Raw genomic sequence first — 20,693 nt, forward strand, 5'->3', positions numbered from 1 at the left:
ACCCCAGCATCATACAACTTTATCACAAACTCTCCTTCCACAACATACATGTGTTTTCAATGTTGAGAAATACCACTACTGTTTCTTTATTTGCTATTTACTATATAACTCTAGTACAGAGTCCACAGTGGTTTGTCCAACCCTGAAGCCACTGTGATAGGGGTTGAAATATCCCTGTTTTCTTGAGAATATATACTAGACTGTCTGTGACCATCCATTATTTTACATAACACAGCTGTAAGTGCAACTGCATGTGTAAGAGCCAGGTTCATTTGCTATTTTACCAGGTTTCTGTAAAGTGACAACAACTGAGTGTTTCCATTCTTTTGGCAAATGTCCATCCTTGTATTGATTATTGCTAATATCTCCTTTAGTAACATGTCATCCAGATGGTGAAAAAACTGGTACCCTAACCCATCCCTTCCAGGTGTTGTCTCTCCCCTCTTGAATGGCTTGCTTATGTTCTTGCAGAGAAAAGAATGTGTTAACTACATTTGTATTATCCTTATCATGCACTAGTTTGAAGTACTCACTCACTCAAGTTCTCATCCCTCTTCTTCTGGCTTGTTTAAACTCTTTGAGCTAACAAAACTTACATTTCCAACCTCCTTGTGTTTGAATTGAGTCATTGTATCCTTGACCTGTTATCCTCTTCTCTTACTGGAATATGAATACTCTTATTGGAACATGATCCCTCCACACGCCATTTATATCCAATTTCCCCACTAAAACAAGCTCAGCTGACGTGAATGTTAAGTCTCTGCTTGATTTTGCTTCCCTACTGACTTGGAACCATGTTTACCTACCACCATCTAATACTACAACTCTGTATCTGTTCAGCAAATTCATCAACACGTTTCCATTTCTGTTTCATGTTATACTCCCCCAAACTGACCCATGTTCATTAGAATCCCCAGCCCATATTACTGGTAGTTCACCTTTATCCGTTATACCTTCCAGTTGTTCTTGCTCCAACTATAGTCCAGGGTTGTAGAGGTTAACTACAGAGATCTTTCCCTTCGCTGACTCCACTTTAACAACCACAACAATATTGACCACTGGCTATTAAACTCCTATGCACTCGACTGCAGGACATGAAACAAAATTAAGAATTTAGAAATTCATTTCCCTACACACTTACTCCTCATCTGACTGGTCCTTGCTCGGGTTGCCGGTTACCTGTTGCCTTCCCGCTATCGCTTGCACCGATCGACACTGACCACAGAGGGGCGCATTCACACCAATTGTAATTAAATCATATTTTGAGGTACTTTATGATAACGTTTATGTTGAAGCTTGTCATGTCTAACTTAACAGTAACCGTATTGTAGTGGTAAAAATAAAGAGAATACATAGCTGTCATATTAAAATTAGACTGAGTAACATCATTAGCTACGTTACTTTTTTGTCAACTGTTCTGCTACCGGGGTTGCCAGGTTCAGTATAATATATTTATATATATATACAACAGTTACATTGACTCTCATATTGGACACTTGTTTCTAAAATATTTATTTCTTATTGTATACTAATTTATTTCTTATTCTGTTCCCTGCTGTATGATTAGCAAAAACAGAAACATATACAAATCTTTTTAGATATCAAAAATAACTTTGGTTACTAACTAGCAATAATAATTAAAATTGCGTTTACGTTATAATTTTGATATATGCCAACACATATAATCAAACATCCACACAGCGGTGAGTGGCTGGAATCATTTTATGTGGTACGTAGAGATAAACAGAACTGGCAACCCAAGTCAGTCAGAGTGCATGCAGTATTGTGCAGGAGCAGCAGACTTCCCGCAGGGATCCCCAGGATTACACAGACTGCTGTTTACATGGCTGACAGAAAGGAGTAACTTGGTGAACGGTGCTAAAAACATTCTGTGATCATCCGGAAAGTGTCTCGGGGCACCAATTACGATACAATGGAGCAAGAATTTGAAGACATTGATTCGTCCGGGAGATGGCAAAACCTTTACAATGTAAGTCCGGACACTGGGCCTCTCGTGTTTCTATGACGATCGGTTGCTAACTTACTTAGCTAGCTAAGTTAATAGCTAGCCAGTTAGGCACATTTCCCAGTATTTGGTTACTTTTAGCCTAATTGGTGACACATTCAACCGTGTTGACCTACAGACTACAACACATTGTCTAAAGGTTATACATATGTTGCTTAGCACTTAGTAAAGAAGAGTGGGAAACTGGAAATCCGCGCTAGTGGTCGCTGACTTCCGTAGCTAGAAAGCTTGTAGCTAAAAAACGTGCAGCGGCACAGTCCTCATAGTTGAGCTCAGTTAGCTAATGCTTGCTGACGCTAGCAGACGTCAGCTGCAGTTTCTGAGAATTCATCGGGACTTCCAGAGAAAAGCGCATGTGCTTTACCAGCAGCGGTCCAAGAGAGCACATCACGGAGTTTATAATATTTCTGTTCCGGTTTAACTTAGGTTGACCCCGTAATATGCAGCTACCTGCTGGAGGGTAGCATGTAACTGTAAAAGTTACCTTGATTGGAAGTTACAGAGAGATACTCAACCTTAATAGTTTATATATAAGGAGATATTTTTAATCTAAAAAGTAGCCAGATAAATTAACCCAATGGAGAAAGTTAAAAACAATGCAGCTTTTCAGAGTGTTATCCGTTTATGCTGAGAAGTGGAAATGTTTTTCCTCATGTTTGAAACTATTCTCACATGTGTTTTGTTTTTCTTTAGTCACTTTTATTTTCATCGGTAAAACTGTTTCTGATGAGCTGTCACACACAGAAATAAAGTTATTGTCCAGCAGAGGCGGGGAAATCATCTTTGGCCTCACCCCATACACACTATAAAAACGATTTGTAGTTAAACAACAGCACTCAATACAATAGTTTGACAAATGAGAGCAAAGCAGAGCAGTACCTGTGAGTACAGATGATAGTTCCAATGAAAACAGTACAAATGAGACCTTATTAAAGGCCTTTTATTTCTGGGCATGGTATTTACATGAATGCTGTCTGTATTACATGCCACCACTTCTGTCAGGCAGGAGGTATATGTCATATGCATTTTTTGAACATTATGTCCCCCAATTGATGTTGCTGAATTAATCAATGTAAAGATATGCACACTAATGTTCTGCATGTATTCTTGTTTACAACAGGAGATCCGTAACCAAGCCAGTGAATATCCTTACAAAGTGGCAAAACTTCCAGTGAATCGGAATTTGAACCGCTACAGAGATGTCAGCCCATGTGAGTCTTATGACAAATAAGGTTGTTAATGAAAATTTGTATTATTTTGAATGACGTCTTTGTGATTTATAATTTCTCTGTGATCTCTCATCTGGTTTCAGATGATCACAGTCGAGTAAAACTTGAAAACTCTGAAAATGACTACATCAATGCAAGTTTAGTGATGATGGAAGAAGCCCAAAGAGCTTATATTCTTTCTCAGGTACGGTGGAGTATAGCAATGTAAATGACACCGTGTGCATCAGTGTACATTGAAAAGATCTGTGGGCCACTTGAAGGAGAATGTGCAGGATTTCACTTTGATGTACTCTGAGCTTTGCTAATAACTGGATTTTTTTTCTTTGCTATGTGCCTTTCTTTCTTTTGCTTCCACAGGGGCCTTTGAGGAATACCTGTGGTCATTTCTGGCTGATGGTTTGGGAGCAGTGTTCCAAAGCAGTTATAATGCTCAACAGAGTCATTGAAAAGGGATCTGTGAGTACATTGTGGCACCTGATTATCATTCATTTACCACATCCCTTTCTTGTCTGTTTTATATAAACATTTTGGGAGACATGCTACAAGGTGTTACATATTGAGACTAACATTAACTATGGATGCTTTTTTACAACATGGAGAGCATTTTACATATATTTTCTATGCTCATTTTCCCGATTTCATTGGCCAAGTGAGGCTAAATCCTTTAAAATTTGAAGGAATAGTTTGATATTTTAGGAAGTACACTAATTCACTTTCTTACTAGCCAGCAGCTAGTTAGCTTAGCTTAGCATAAAGACTGAAAACAGGAGAAAAAAGCTAGCCTGGCTGTGTCAGAAGTTAACTAAAACAAAACAGGATACATCCATCTTTATGAAGAGTACATATTATTAGTTGTGGTTTACAGAGGATTATGTGCTGGTCTACTTCTTAGCCAACAGCGAGAAAATGTTGAACTATCCCTTAAATCTGGTCTTTCATTGCAACACTAAAATCCCCTTTATAGTTACGTTTAGCAGTTTCACCGGCAAATTTGGAAGTCAAATATAACTTGCAGTACAAGAAAGAAAATGTGACCTGCTAATTTTCTTAAATTTTTGCCTCCAAACACACTTTGCTGTACATTTTCAAAAGAAATGCCACATTACAAACTTTCCACAACAAGACCGTGACAGTTCCCAAGATGTTTTTCAAAATTCTTCTAAGCCCAAAATGCTTAAAATTGCCCCAAAACCTTTTAAGTAGTGTCATCCGGGTTCAACTAAATGTTTTATAAACTCTGTTTATGACTGTTTATGACTTGAGGAAATGAGTTGCCAAGGACTATGTAGTATAATAACACAGAACTATTGACTATAATGACCCAGAGGATAAATAACATTATCAGATATGTTGTCTGTGCACAGAACATTCCTTTACACTGATAATGGTATTTGGGTATTGATAAAGATTGATTAACTAATTCACTGCATCTGTCCTGCAATGCCTCAGTCAACACGCCCTTCAGAGAGCTCAGAGCATGTGGCTTCCTATCCAAGACTGAATTAATTGATTCTGTCTTAACAGGAAAAGTGTGCACAGTACTGGCCAACCACAGAAGAGCTACAGATGTCTTTCACAGACACAGGGTTTGTTGTCAGGCTACTTTCAGAGGAGGACCAATCTTATTACACAATCCGAGTGCTAGAACTGCGAAACACAAAGGTGAGTGTGGATGGGAGACTATTAGATAATGTAACCTTTTCAAAATCTGGACTGGTCCAGTATTTTGTGTAGTGAAAACTGCTATGTGTCTACTTATTGCAGTCCATTACTCCCAGCATCTCAGTCTAAATGCATGTGGAAGATAAATGCTGTGATTTCATGGTGTGTGTGATGTTTTCCTAGTGACAAATCACCCCAGTCATGCAGAACTCAATGCAGTCCTCCAATCATGGCCAACATCACATGTTTTCTGTCGTAGACGGGGGAATCAAGGGAGATCTACCACTTTCACTACACCACGTGGCCTGACTTTGGCGTCCCGGAATCTCCTGCCTCCTTCCTGAACTTCCTCTTCAAGGTTCGGGAGTTTGGCTCGCTGAGTGCGGAGCACGGGCCCTCAGTGGTGCACTGCAGCGCTGGGATTGGACGCTCAGGGACCTTCGCCTTGGTGGACACTTGCCTGGTGCTGGTGAGAACAGGGAGGGGAGATGTTACCAAATGCAGTTACCATTAAAGAGAAATGTTTCCTGGTGTCTAAGGTAAACAGAGAGTTAAAGCATTGCTCAAGAGGTTCAAGTTTTGGCAAGAGAGTAAGATGAGATGATCCTGTTATGATCATACTTAGTGTTAAGCTGCAAGGGGAGAAGTTGTGGCATGTTGATAATATGCTTTAATGCATGAAGCATATTTCAATGTTTTATGCATTGAAGCACAAAAGACAAATGTCACAGAATACCTGTCCGATGAATGACTCTAAATTTTCTGCCGTGCAGGTCTGGATTAGATTGTTAACTTTTTTTGCCCTCTAAAGGTGGGCATGCCAGAAAAAAGTTTGATAACCACTGCTGTAGAAATAGAAATAAAAATATGGAAGATTTGAAGCTTTTCTTGGTCTTAAATATTGCATTAAATATTTGAACGTTACCTGATGGTAAGATTTGTTCATGTTTTACACAGTCAAAGCTGATAGTTTTAGACTTGCTGCTCTAAAAAGCAACATAATGATTTGATTTATTTCAGTTTTAAATACATTGATCCAAACGGTATCAGTCTCTGTTAAGCTGTCTGATAGTCTCTCAGTGTTTAGTGAAAACCTAGGATTAACTGCACTGTCCTTTCAGTTGTATATTCTAAACATGTTAATCTGTTTTGCAGATGGACAAGTCGAAGAATCCATCATCAGTGGACATACAAAAGGTGCTACTGGACATGAGGGAATACCGCATGGGCCTGATCCAGACCCCTGACCAGCTCCGCTTCTCCTATATGGCTGTCATCGAGGGAGCCAGGCTCGTTCTGACAGACAACTCAGCAGCACAGGTAACTCGGTCACAAGTCTGGGGTGTAAGACTGTACTTTCCAAACGTCTCAGGCTCATATTTGGGCTGTTATGAGGTTATTTACACTTTTTTGCTGTAATCAGTAATGTTTGTGTCGTTATATAATGTCTTTTGCCATCTTGCACTTTTAGACTAAATGGGGGTTTTTGTGGCAGTGGGTTGTGCTGCGGACATGAGGTCACAGTGACCTTGACCTCACGTCCATCCCATTCTCATGAATGTTATATTTCAGGAACGTCTTGAGGGAATATCTTCAAATTTGGAACAAATATTAATTTAATCTCAAGGATAAATGATTTGATTTTGGTGGTCAAAGGTCAGCGTGACCTCATGTCAGTCCCATTCTTGTAGACCGCGTTTAGGGAATTTCATTCCATTTGGCACAAACATTCACTTGGACTCAAGGATGAGGTCAACTTCACTGTGTTATTATAATGTTCTGCAAAAACACTGGCCATTATTCAAACTGTAACTCAGGAACGGAGGAGGTGATTGTTACCACATTTCCTGCATCTTGACAGAGACATACAACCATGAGGCAGCAATTCTAGTTTCAGTCACACAAACATGTAGTAAACATGGTCACTATTGCTAGCTACAGTGGCTCGCTTATGTATAAGTCTCAATTTAAGCAAAAATGATAATGAATTGATCATTTTAGGCCATATTGTCCCCGGTGGTTCTCTCATATTTTTATACTTTGGCCAGTATGATTGTGAAACACATATTCAGTTGCATTCTATGTGGTATTAGGAAGGTCTTAAAGCCTTAAGCCTTACAGTATTAATGCTGCAGAAACACCTCTTTTACCGTTGTTGCAATGTGTCGACAAAAAGTTGGGAGCTGTGAGAAAACTTACTTTCATTTGTGTGTCGTGTGTCTTGTTCCCTGTAACAAAACAAACAGAGAGTGCTGCCTAGAACTGCCCTCCCCTTGGAGCCAGATCTGCCCCCTCCACCACCTCCACCCAGACCTCACCTCAATGACAGTAGGCCCAACGGCCAGCCAGCACCCTGTCTGGATCTGCAGGCTTCCTCAGGAGACCACCTGCTGGCAACAGAGCCAGACAGCCACGACCACAATGTGGATGAGCACTCTGGGCAGTAAGTAACACCGCTCAGATTCTGTCAGGTTCATTGTGAAGAAAGGACAAGTTGTAGAAAAATGCAAATGTTGTTTGGACTCCTCAGTGTGTGCAGTCTATCCAAATATCTAAGCTCACTTTAACACTTTCATTCCCATCTTGCTCTAAAATTCCACCTTGATATTACTTTTAGATCTCAGAGACGAGGGCTACACACACACACACACACACACACGCACACACACACACACGCACGCAAACAGCACGGCAGAGGCTGTGCCAGACAGAACCAGGTGAAGAACTATGACTGAGCTTTACATTACTGTAAGTGCAATAATAAATAAAAGGCCAATAAATACTTTATCCAACCACCTGTTCAACAGGCAACAAACAGAAAAGATATATTTTCATTTGTTATCTCTGGTGATTTTTACACAACAGCATCGCGCTGGTTAAGCTAATAGCGAACTGTAATGAAACGCTGCAATGAAAGCTGTCTGTAACTGATTATCTTAGTTCACCACTGTTGATTGTTGTAAGCTGAGCAACTTGCTGAAACAAACCAGAACAGTCAATTCAAATCCTGTTCAGAATTTATTATTTTAAAAAAAGAACCAGTAATAGTCTGAGCTGGATCATGGATAAGATAAAGATCAAATCAGCTGGTTAATGTCTGACTTTGGGAGGATGAGCACATTACAGTTCAAATCCTTTCACTCTAAATCTTGTTTAACCAGTGTTATTTTGTGATTATTATTTTTTATGGCGCTCAGTGAGATCAGTCACAAACATGTGAAGGATTATGTCACGTGTAAGTGTCTGTTCATTAGTAGACGGAGCTTTTTAATATCTTTTTGTCCTTGTAGCTGATAAATACTCTCATAAAGTCATAAAGTTGTCTGCTGCTGCCTGAGAAATTACACTGAATAAGTGTTTGAGAAAATGTTTAGGCCTGAATCTGGGCATATGTATCATGCCAAAGTGTCATTTAGATTTTCTGGAGGAAAATGAATTGTTTAGGTTAATCGACTAATCGATAAAATACTCGATAGATTAATCGTTAGAAAAATAGTTGTTAGTGGCAGCCCTATCAGAGACGTCAGAGAGGAGGCATGGTGCATGATATCGATGTGTTTTCCACGCTGTTGTTCTCTGACTGCTTCCCTTTAACTGACTCTTATTTCAGTGTTAGGAAGAGACACCGTGAGGAGAGGATTGCCAGCACCGCACAGAAGGTCCAGCAGATGAAACAGAGACTGACCGACTCAGAGAGGAAACGAGAGAAGTGGCTGTACTGGAGGCCCGTCCTGCTCAACGTTGGTGCCGGGGCAGCGCTGGCTGTCGGCCTGCTGGTGTGCTGGATGTACTCCCAGTGATACACTCTGGGTCACTAACAACTGACTCTTACTTTGCACCAGTACCTGGGGTTAGGTACTTCTCTAAGCAGATTTAGATAAGATGTGCATAACTGTGAGGGTATTTATTTCTTAAAGGTCAAAATGCGGGAGCGCTAGATCAAATGAGTGTGTGTATATTTTTCATGTAAGATCTTAACAAAAATAGTAACATCTCAGGATCTTGGTGCCAGCACGATGATTTAATTTCCCTATCCTACTTGTCACTGTTGATGAATGTACTGTATCATAGCAAATGGCTTTGAAAGAAACTTACTAAAGGTGCAGTACAAAGAAAAAAAAAAAATTCTGACAGGTTTATTTTTGCATTCTTTATTTGTAATGGTCAGATGTGTGTTGATCATCTGTGGACATGTTTTACATTTTGCATTTCAAAATGATGTGTGTTGACTGTCCATCCTACCATAGATATGTAGGAAGATTCCACACCCTTGAGGTCAGCTATGGGATTATTTTTTGTTTGTTTTTCTGTAATGAAATTTGCATTTCATGCATGCATTTAAGGTTTACCAGAGCACCACTTGTTCTTCCATTCACATTTAGCAGGGCATCCCAATATGTTTCAAACTCTGCTGGAATGTTAACCTTTAAATTTCTGTTAAATGAGCACATTTTTTCCATAAGTCTTGACTGTCACATGGATCATAGTGGCTGTCGGGTCCCTCACAGCTTAATGCGTTTATTCACCCACTGGATGGGTTCATGTGTGTTCAGGTTATCCCACTTTAGGAAACCAAAGCAAAGCTGTCCATTTTTATTCAAATACCAGCCAGGAAAGCTGTTTAAATTGTACTCCCTTTATGTGGAATGTATTTTCTGTTGGAGCTTAGACATAACTGAATTACAAAATGATACAAGTCATAGAAACTTTGCGTTGCATATGACTTTTTAATTTAAACCCGTAATATCACCGAAATTGGTTTTCAATGGACTGGGACCAATATAAAGCTATAATAGTGCAATTTAGAAGTTGGAGCAGAGCAACTGGAGTGATAGCAAACATGTCTGTACCCGTTTGTTTGCTGGTTTGTGATAGCTTTAATGTGCCTTGAAGTGAGTTCAATGGAAAAATGTGTGCTCCAAGGTTTCCTAACATGAACAGTACAGAAAAAGGTTCATGTGAGCTGTTGTTTCCCACAGTACATGAGTAACATGACTGATCAATTTGTTGTAAGCAGAGATGTGGTACAATAAATTGTATCAGAGTTGATTGCACACCAAATGTGACATTTGCATGTACTGACTCCTGAGATGAAATGACATGTTAGTGACTGGCTGGTTACCACTGTTGGACAGGCTTTTACTCATTTAACCCAGAAACGATAGGCTATGTTTGACCATAACATTCCATTCATTCTTGTTTCCACATAAGATTTCAGGGGAGTTTTATACATTGCTGAGCTGCAGTGAGAACATGATAGATGGTGTTTTGAAAAAAGCAAACAAAACATGAAATACTGACTAAAATAAAACATTCATCTTTTTTTTTACTTAACCCTGCTTGTCTGTTTGTATTTTTTTTAAATTCAGTGTCACTAGAGCAGATTTAGTGTCCAGTCACAGCCAGACTGGAGGTTGTGGATTCCAGGAATTCATTCAGTATTTCAAGAACAGTCTTGTTCATATTGACTACCTGAGTAATTTTATTTAACTCTTGTCATTAGTGTATGGGGAGGAAGAAATACCTGTTGACTGAGGCTCTCCACTAGAATATGTTTTCCACACTGCACTTAGCATGGGGTTGACAGCTCCTTTAGCCCCAGGCAACAAAAGCTCTCACACTGATGCTGCTCTGGAGCAGGACTAGCCCAGAGTTTGCTGGCTTATCCCCTTAAAATCGACTAAACACGTGGCTAAACGGTGCCAGTGTCAAATGGAGTTACAGTATATAATGGACGTGTTACTCTAAAATGTGAACATTAGTTCCAACAGACATTAACCCAGGGCTAGGAGAACTGCATTGTGAATCTTATAGGCCTGGGTTAAGTATTGCAGCTTAAAACTTAAATGTCAAATGCTATTTTCGTTTTCAATTTCCGATTGTTATACATTTGCATTTTTATTTTCACTGATCCCAGAAGAGCGTAGTGACTTGTACATGAAATCGCAATAGATGTTTTGCATATTGCATTTAAATATTTTCCGCTGTAGAGCAGTGAAAACTGTGCTGCAGGGTATGACTTTTAAAATTAAATGTCAAACAGCTTTTCCATTTTCATATAACAGAATGACTTAATATAACAGAATGACTGTACAAGTATGTGAAAATGAAAATGCAAATTGTTGGTGTTTTGCATAAATTTACATTTTTACGCAACTAACACATACATAAGTTATGTAGAAAATTATAATGCTATTGTGGGAGTACATTATCATTTGAATATAGTCCCCTAAAATCTTCCTTATTAGCTTACCCCTACTAAGAATATGCAGTGAGTATCTTTGTTGAAAAATAACAATGCCGATTTTTTTTGTCTTGCCTGAGTACTAAAGCAAGAATAATCATATAAATGTTATATATGAATTTAAGAATGGGAGAAAAAAAAAATCTAAACTGTCATAGTACAATACTGGTTGACTTGACATTAGAGCCGATGCTCCTTCACGTCCAAAAGGAGCCAGCTGAGTTGGTTCGGGCATGAGATTAGAAAGTCTGCGCGGCGCCTCCTACTGGAGACCTGGAGATACTACCCAGACCCACAACACGCTGAAGAGGTTATACATGTTATCTGGTCTGGGAACGCCTCGGTGTCCCGCAGGAAAATGTCACCGGGGAGAGGGTCGTCTGGGGTACTTCACTTTACCTGCTGCCACCACGACCCCGGATTGAGCAGTTGAAAATAAATGGATGGATGGTTCAGTGTCTATAGATACAAACTCCGACTTGAACTACAAAAGGGTCCTTTACTGATTGTCGCAAATCGAATGTTGCTGCAGACGATAATAAGGGTAGCCAAGTCAATCCCTGAATAAAAATAGCAAATATTTTTTAACCAGAATGAAATAAAACTAAGATGAATGTCTTCTAAATTGGAAGTATCTCATTAGTGAACAGCCACTCGACGTTAGTTATTTTGGTGTGGGGCAGGCTTGTTGAGGAACTGGATTTTGTCCAGACGTTATCAGGCAGCAGAACAGTCGTATTCATGCTCGCTTTTCCGCCACAGTTTAAACTGGCAGTTGTGTTGTGACTGTCAGGATGAAAGATTTGCTGTGTGACAAACGACTAACGTATACAAAGACCAAATATAGCGAAAATAAGACAAACGTAGTTGTTTATTGTTCCTGTTAGCACCATATTGCCAGCTGGTTGGGGTTAAAGCTGGTCAGAGATCAGCTACGATGTCTCTGCCTCCAGAGAAAGCCTCCGAGCTGAAGCAAATCATTCACAACCATCTGCTCAAGGTGAGCAAACTACAAAACGCTAGCTTATATTTCTGTACATGTCTGCGTTATTAAACAGAATGTCAATTTTTTAATTGTTTAAATGTTTAAATGTGGAGACCGGTCTGCCTAAAGCGAAGTTTCCCTTTGATTATTAACAAAAGCTCACACACTTTGAGTCATAATAAATGGCACCACTAAACTTCGTCCTTTAATAAGTCGGCTGTACTAAATATGAGTTTAGTATATATTAGTTGTAATTGCTGCACCGCATCCTACCATGAACTGTATATAAAAAGCATCCTGCTGTAAGGACCTAGCTGTGCAGGCTGACTGCTCTCTGACATTCACAGTGTGAAGAGGTCCCCAGATGGGACATGAAAAGAAACGTAGTAGTAGAGAAGCTCTGATATATAATTGGCCAGTATGAGAATTACAACAATATATTATTGGTCAGGTAGATTTTTTCCAGTATTTGGCTCATTGTGGAATAGTTATTTGTGTTTGTTTTAATGAAATTATTTCTCTCTGAAATAGGGTTGAAGATTTAATAGAAATGTTATCAAAATCGCAATATGGTAAAGTGCAATATTCAATTCGCAAGAACTGCATTTTTTTGATAAAGGTAAAATGTGTCACAGCATACCATAAAAGAAGGATTGTGGTGTACAGAGATGCTACGACCTATAAATCATATTCTCCACACATAATGAACATGCTTGTTTGGTAGGAGACCCACCAAAAATGACATCAACATCATTTTCTGATATCCTATAATTTGTCAGTGGTGTGTCAGTTTCACCGATCATGAATTTGCTATGCTGCAGAAAGCCAATCTTAAAGAGGGTAATCAGATCCCATTACGGCAGGTGATAATTATAAAGCCTTCGTAAAAAAAATCTAAAATGCATCTTTGTGACTTTTGTTTGAGCAGCATGAATGGAAAAGTGGTTTAAATTCAGTTTTCTCTGGTTGACAGATGGATATCCATGGGAAGATCCGAGAGGTGCTGGCTGAGACTGTGAGGGATGATCAAGGCCCAGCACATCGATCTCTGTCGGAGGCAGATTTTCTCCGTGCTTTGCAGTGCAGGGGTATCATAGACGATGTGATGAAGGACCTACACTTCACCCAGGTTAACCAGCCATTTTGCAGGCCTTTTTACAGATTTGCCATCTCGATGATCGAGTGATTCAAAATTGAAATAGAGCCTTCCCAGCTGAATGTCAAAAACAAATACTCAAATATATTAATTGTTGTAATACTAATTTGAACCTAGATCCAGATAACCGTTTGTCCAGTGTATGAAATCAATCACCTGCTGACTGTTCTGTACTTCTGTCATGTTGGACAGGGAGCAGCCACAGACGCAGAAACAGGATCTCCTCCAAAGCCTGCTACTCACTTTGTTGACAAAGATATTACTCATCTGAAGAAATGTAAGAAACATAATTTACTAACACAAACACACCAACATAATAACATGGGCTATTTTCTTTCAGTAAAGATATCCTTGTTACTTGTAGGCAGCAAAAATACCTGCAAAGAGGCAAGAGCGCTTTGACGATAATGCAGCACAGACTTTACTGTACTAAAAGCTGATGTTTTGACATTGGCCTGCCTGCTTCAGAGTTTAAAGAGCAAGACAAATTACATCATATGTAAAACTAAACAGCAAAAGCTCATATGGGTGGACATAAATAATGCAAATATATAAAAGTATATCAACTAGACAAATAGTCCTTTATAATTGCACAATTTGAAAGTAGAAAATTCAGAATATCCTACCAAAGAGACTTTGCGACCAAAATGGCGTAATATGAAATATAAATGAGAGGAATAACATCATCAAAAAGAATGTCTCTAACCCTGATTATATGAAAATATAAACACTAATAGCAGGGATACTATAGTATCAGTAGGCTTGGGCTGATATTTGCTAATATTGAGTATTACGATTTTTCCATTCAAAAACAATATTTTTATAAAATCAAATTATTGTTATTATTATTCTTATAGTCTGCCCTGCTGTTGAGTCTGACCCTCATATCACTGCTTTGCTTACTATACAGTATACCTTGGCTTGGGACAAATAAGATCTATGAGCCTTGCTTGCACCCGAAACATAAAATATGATGGCATAATTATATATTATTACAAAAAAACAGACAACTGAAACACCCACCATGATAATATTCTACATGTTGGGCTGGACTGTATCGAGATTTTGGATATTTCCAAAGCCTAAGTGGCATATGACAAAAAATATTAAGTGCCAAATATTAAAGGTTCAATATACAGTATGCAGTATTAATCTATGAACTACTTTTGTACATTTGTATTCTGTACATGCACCCACAGTGGGTTTTGCTGTTTCTATTGAAGTGAGTTCCTGTCACTCAGTATGTTAACCTTTTCTATTACTGTGATGGTTTCTTTGTGGGAAATCTACCCCAGATTATACTGTTTACTGTATATGAATATGTATATATGAGCTGTGCTGTTATATATTATATACACAGACTGTCTTTATATATGATGTGATTTGATTTGTTCAGCTTATGGAACAAAGTCTGTGATGGATAAGTGTCAGAGTGGTTCAGCCTCTAGTATTTTTGCTTGTTCACCACTCACAGTTATTAAGAAGCCTTGTACAGTTGGCACACCTCCCTATAGTTTTGAGCGTGTTTACTACAAAATAGATTAATATCCTTGTCAATGTTTGAACAGTTCTCTGAAAACATTCTTTTCTTTCTCTCAGCCAATATTGACCCATCGAGGCGGTGCCTGTATCTGCAAGTGCTCGGAGGTAAGGCCTTTCTGGAGCACCTCCAGGAGCCAGAGCCTTTACCTGGTCAGGTGTGCTCCACGTTCACACTCTACTTGCACTTCCGCAACCAGAGGTTTCGCTCAAAGCCAGTGCCCTGTGCCTGTGAACCCAACCTGGAGGAGGGCTTCCTCTTAGAGATTCACAAAGATGGCATAGGTACCTTTAAATCTGAAGTATTGGTGTCCGTCATGCTCAAGTGCTCAGACATTATCTGTTCTGAGTTTTTTACTTTTCCCACTTTTTATTAAACATTTACTATTTTGAAAATGTTGCAGACTACTGCTTTAAATCCACCAATGAATGTCATTGCTCTTGGTGCTGCAGGAGAGGGCAGTAAAATGGCAGATGCAACCACCATGCTGTCCATGTGTGACCCGGTTCACTTGGTCCTGATCAAGACGGACACCTCCAGTGAGACGACGCTGGTGTCATCCTACTTCCTGGACTGGAGGACAGTCCTCAGCTCGCCTAGTGGAAAGACCTGCTTTGCTGTAGAGCTGATGGGAGTTGGTGAGAAGGAGTGACTCTGCTGCAGTTAATATAAGAGTGATGCTGTACACACAATTACACATTTTATTCTAGTATTTTTTAATGTATCTTCTCTACAGTTCAGACCCAACAACTCTGAGTGCATTCATTGGCAGAGTGGTTGCTTATTATGTCATACTTCCAGTGTAATGTAATCCAATCCAATTAGCTTGATCCGAAGTGTGACACCCTTAGCTAAGTCTTTGATCATTCACGTCACCGGGAGAAAAAAATGAAATGACAGTTGAATTAAAAAAAAAAATAGTTACATAAGAAATAAAAGAGGCTAGAGAGCAGCATCAACCATCAACATGTTGACGTTCTGACCAATGAGCACTCAGCAGTCATCACTACATTTTTACATGAGCACTTAGTACTTATGGGTCAGACCACACTCATCTTTGAACTCAACTACACAACTGTAAAGTTTCATGACTGCAACAACAACATCTTGTGGTTTTGATGCTATTCTCGTGACAGAATCTGTCCACAGACATATAAACACACACACACACACACACACACACACACACACACACACAAGATGGAAACAATACCAGCCCCACTGTCATAGCTGGTAACTGGGAAGCATTTTCTGCTTTTAATGGTTTGACTAATCTGTTGAAGCATTCTCTTTGGGGCTGATCCTCCCGGCTACACTGAAAGCTTTTCATACTCAAAACATTTTTCCTCACATTGGTTAAACCTGTTAGGCTGTAAAACATTGGTTCCCAACCAGCCAGACTGCTGAAAATCCAAAAATGAAGCAGCTTCTGCTTCCAACTACTCCTCTCAGGAGGAATATTTGTATGAATTATGACTGGTTCAACCAAAGAGATTTCTTCATTGAATAATGTTGAATAATATTAGAGGCCAGAAGATGCAACTTTTTTGTAGTATTTTACAAGAGATGAGCAAAGATCAGAGAAAGTAATTATGAAATGATCTAAATTTGAGGATAAAAACTGTAGTAGACTGAGTCTGTGTGTGTGTGTGTGTGTGTGTGTGTGTGTGTGTGTGTGAGACCAGGAAGTGAGTGTAAAGTCCCAGCAGGTGTTTTGACAGTCAGCCTGGAGCTGTACCCTCCTCTCACAGAGACTCTGAGCAGTGACATCATCAGCACACAGGTCAGCACACTGGAGTCTCTTTATCTCTGTCTGTAAGGTGCACTGTTTATTCATCTGCTTCATTATTCATGAATGAAATAAACCACTGTGAACTAATAGTAGCTCAGTACAACAGAAAGCTGTTACGGATCAATATTCCTTGTTAATATGAATCATCATTGAGCACGAAGCATCAAAGCTCTATATTTAGTGTAATGATGTTGCTGTGGGTTTCTCATTCAGCAATCACTGGAGAGGCAGAGGACGGCAGAGAAGGAGAGGCTCTTCTTGGTTTATGCCAAACAGTGGTGGAGGGAATTCCTGGAGATCCGACCGTCACATCAGTCCAAAATGGTCAAGATATTTGCTCAGGTTCATCTAAACTCTAAACCTTTACAGTTTGTCACATAGTTTGTTTAAGTTTAAGGACATTTCTCTAAAACCAGGCAGGTTTTCTATTTTATATATTTTCTATTTTTTTTTAATAAACAATAAACCTGTGGAGTGAATACAGAGGGGAGGGTTACATGCACAGACACCGATGAGGGAGTTTTTCAGAACAACTTCATTTTATTCGCATTTTGCCACTGACGCACTGGTTTAGTGTGTTAGGGGTTTGGGAGGAGGACATCTCCATTTCCTAACCAGTTTAAGGATTATTGAATCCTGAGCTCCTCAAATTCATATGTGGCTGCACGCCGTCCCTTTACCTCTGGGTGTGTGTGTGTGTGTGTGTGTGTGTGTGTCTGTGCGTTATGCAGGATGAGAATGGCATCAGCAGACCAGTGTGTTCCTATGTGCGTGTCCTCCGGGCGGGCCGGCTGCTGGAGAGTCCTCGCCAGGCGGCCCGCTTCGTCAGCCTGCTGGCCCACGAGAAGGCCCCGGTGGTGGGAGGAGGAGGAAGCAAGCAGGAGCAGTGGTGCACTTTAATGGCTTTCCTGTGCAGAGGGAAGGTAAGGAGAATGGGCTTCAAAGGTTAATGCACTTACTGTGTTTATAGAGCCTTACCGACAGAGATGTACACTGGCAGTTTTACCGCTTCTCATATCAAAGTTCCTGTGAAGTCACATGCGTTTCATTAGAAATAAATCTGAAGTTTGTAAAATGTCATTTATTTTAGTAGTCCATTTACACATGAATTATGAATCCCACAGATCAAAGGATGTGGAAGGTATCTTCATCTTTATCTTTACTGGAACTGAAATATAGTTTAGACCTGGTTAAGCCATATATTTTCTGGCCAGTCATGTTCAATGTTTCATAAAGTGTAGACTTTGTTATTGCTTTTTGTGATTTACTGTCTTGTTTGTGACATACTGTCTTTGAGTCAGTGCAGGGCAATCATCCAAACTCTCCATTTGGCATCTCTCTAATAGTCTTTGTGTTATTTCTAGTACAACCTTTGCTTTGCTCTGTATAAACACTTTGGACATAGCATTACAGTGCTGGAGTACTAATGAATAAATCTTTCCAAAGATAATAATATTACTATGACAGATGGAGATAACTGGATATTAAAGTCGGCGATGATCAAAAGGGAAACAATCCTCCATTTAACCATTTTTATTACCATTTCCCTCCATTGTTTTCACGCACTGTGAAGCTTTTGTGGCGACGAACAAAACTGAATATTGAATTTAAAATAATTAGGTCATACATTTTCAACCACATCACACCTACTGGAAAATTTTTCTCAGGTCAAATACAGATGAATAAAATCCAGCCTGGTGACTCCTCCACTGATCTTATCACAGGCCAATGACCTCTGAGTGTGACGTGGACATTTTTTCCAACTAACACTGAGACCTATTCTTGGATTCTCGCTCCACTGCAGCATGACAGAACCTCTCAGTGTCTAATATGACTCTATAATAACCAAGGAATTTCAGATTCACATTTATTGACTCGAGCATGTTTGACCTGGAGTACAAACTTAATATAGAATACAGTCATGACAAGACACCGAGCAGGAATGAAGACATTACTTTTTTTACTTTATAATGATAAACAAAAATCGAAGACATTGTAACTTAGAAACCATAAAATTTAATAGACAGTTGACATAACATAGGACATGACATGACATGGTGTATATAAAATAAGATTTAGGGGTGAAGATTGTATTATGTGGGGTATGAGGTGGGTAGTGTGTGTGTGTGTGTGTGTGTGTGTGTGTGCGCGCCACATGACTTACTCAAGAAGGAATTTAATAAAGTACAAAACAAAATAACATTCACCACATAGATACATGGTTTGAATAATACTGTCCCTGTGACTTACTCTGCTTATGTTCTTACACTCAAACAAAATGTGATACTGGTCTCCAGACAGTTATCTCTGCAAAGGTTACAGACTGTTTAATTCCTGTTCAAGTCATAGTATCTTCCTAAACCTGAGTTTGTCTTTTTCTTCATACAATAGATACTTTACAATTTAAACCGGTTTAAATCTTACATAAAATCACACTTCTGTATCATAGCTGCTTTTCCTATTTTCTTTGCTTTGGTGTTTTTAGCTAAAACTAGCTGTGTCCCTTTTATTTGTGGTCTCTTTAAGATGATTGTATGTACCTCTCTATATGATAGCTGTGTGAAAGAACCAGAAATCACTAGTAGGGATGCCCCGATCATGTTTTTTTGCCCCCGATACCTGTCATCTGTGAGTGAGATCGGCCGATCCATGTCAGATACCAATTATTGTTTGTGTTCTGTTATAGCAGCTGGTTTAGCGTTGGTCAGCCTGCTTAGTTTTGTAGTGTACTGGGACTTCCAACAGGCGGCAGCGTAACCTGATAAAAGGACCACAAACAGTAGTACAAAAAACTCCAAAGCAAAGCAACAAGTATCCTACATTAAGGACAACTGAATTACACAATTTAATAATTCATTAATTTATATTTATATTTATATAAAGGTTATTAAACCTATTCAATACACTAAACAGTGCAAGTAGTGCAAACTAAAGAGTAGAACTAACGAAAATAGAACTAAATGCATTCAAATTGTATGTATTTTACCGTGGCATTAATTGCAGATGTAAAGGTTCCACACGGCAGACCTGTTGTTTTGTTTTGGCGGCCTGTGGCATGCTGGGAGGCGGGACTACACTACACCGCACACAGTGTTTCTCCCAGCCGCAGACATGAAATATGAAAATCGACCGATAATGATTGGCAGCTGATCAATCGGGGCATCACTAATTTAAAATAAAGTGGATGCATTTGAAGTTCATGCAATTGTATTCTTAAAACAGAGTTGGCAGAAATGCATCAAATTAATGAAGTGAAACTGTAATTCTATTTCCATCAAATCAATCTCAGTCTGACCCTTCTGACTATCATGTGTGTTTTGAATTAATGTCACACGTTTCTGTTGCCCTAAATATATAGTTTGGTTCAATAAGTCAGGAAGCGCCGCATAAACTTGGTCCAGCAGCGTTTACACTCACTCCATTTCTGAGCACAGCCGATTGTGTCATTTCTGAGAAAGAGGGATTCGTTCCAAGTTGACTGACTGATGCATTTTCATCTCTCGACTAGATAGCGTGGAATTTCCCAGACCACCACAGGATAAATGTTTCCTGCCTCTCCTCTGTGAGCGGCTGGCAAGACAGACAAGACACCACTCTCACAAAGTGGCCCTTGTCAGCTGTGATTTATGAGTTTCATTCCAGGGAAAATTAATTTAGCCTCATCAGTCCCCAGCCTGTTCTGATGCTGCCGTCCATATTAGCACTTCTGGGGAACATCTATCATTCTGACTTGCCTGTAGCTCGAGCCATCACGCAGCAGCAGCAGCAGCAGCAGCAGCAGTAATAGTAATAGTCGCAGTCCCTTCTCAGTCCAGGCCTCTTCAACGGAAGAAGAAAAGTCAAATAAAAGCTGCTACTGTCAGGGACAATTTGATAACTACAGAGCTTATTTCCTGTCCAGGAAACTTTTCTCGTGGGTTCAACACTTCTGAGAAAGACAAACAGTGCATAGAGAACAACTCGGTGCCGTTGCAGTGTGAATATTTTCCAAAGATCTTTTTATTGAATTTTGAACAAATTGACAGAGTGCACGTTTGTATAGTGTACAATGGGTGTGTC

At 39.5% G+C, this 20,693-nt stretch overlaps 2 protein-coding genes across 2 annotated transcripts in view; both read left to right on the top strand.

Annotated features, from left to right (window-relative positions):
- The first annotated feature begins 1,775 nt into the window (after positions 1-1,775).
- Positions 1,776-10,251, top strand: LOC111664187 (protein tyrosine phosphatase non-receptor type 2). Its single transcript, XM_023418689.2, has 9 exons — positions 1,776-1,990; positions 3,147-3,237; positions 3,339-3,439; positions 3,613-3,711; positions 4,780-4,917; positions 5,177-5,386; positions 6,073-6,237; positions 7,164-7,360; positions 8,528-10,251. Exons 1-9 carry the CDS (start codon positions 1,934-1,936, stop codon positions 8,715-8,717), a joined length of 1,248 nt encoding a protein of 415 aa, XP_023274457.1. The 5' UTR covers positions 1,776-1,933; the 3' UTR covers positions 8,718-10,251.
- Positions 10,252-11,940: 1,689 nt separating this feature from the next.
- The window catches only part of cep76 (centrosomal protein 76), a 13,013-nt gene continuing 4,260 nt past the window's right edge, over positions 11,941-20,693 (top strand). The window contains exons 1-8 of the mRNA XM_023418605.2: positions 11,941-12,161; positions 13,120-13,275; positions 13,495-13,579; positions 14,902-15,126; positions 15,295-15,480; positions 16,528-16,625; positions 16,848-16,976; positions 17,366-17,557. Of these exons, the coding sequence (XP_023274373.1) occupies positions 12,099-12,161; positions 13,120-13,275; positions 13,495-13,579; positions 14,902-15,126; positions 15,295-15,480; positions 16,528-16,625; positions 16,848-16,976; positions 17,366-17,557 (1,134 nt within the window). The 5' untranslated portion in view covers positions 11,941-12,098. The remainder of the gene's footprint in view (positions 12,162-13,119; positions 13,276-13,494; positions 13,580-14,901; positions 15,127-15,294; positions 15,481-16,527; positions 16,626-16,847; positions 16,977-17,365; positions 17,558-20,693) is intronic.

Source organism: Seriola lalandi, unplaced genomic scaffold (genome assembly GCF_002814215.2).
Source record: "Seriola lalandi dorsalis isolate HSWRI2012SDOR001 ecotype SW California unplaced genomic scaffold, Sedor1 jcf7180002054583, whole genome shotgun sequence".
Classification (NCBI taxonomy): Eukaryota; Metazoa; Chordata; class Actinopteri; order Carangiformes; family Carangidae; genus Seriola; species Seriola lalandi.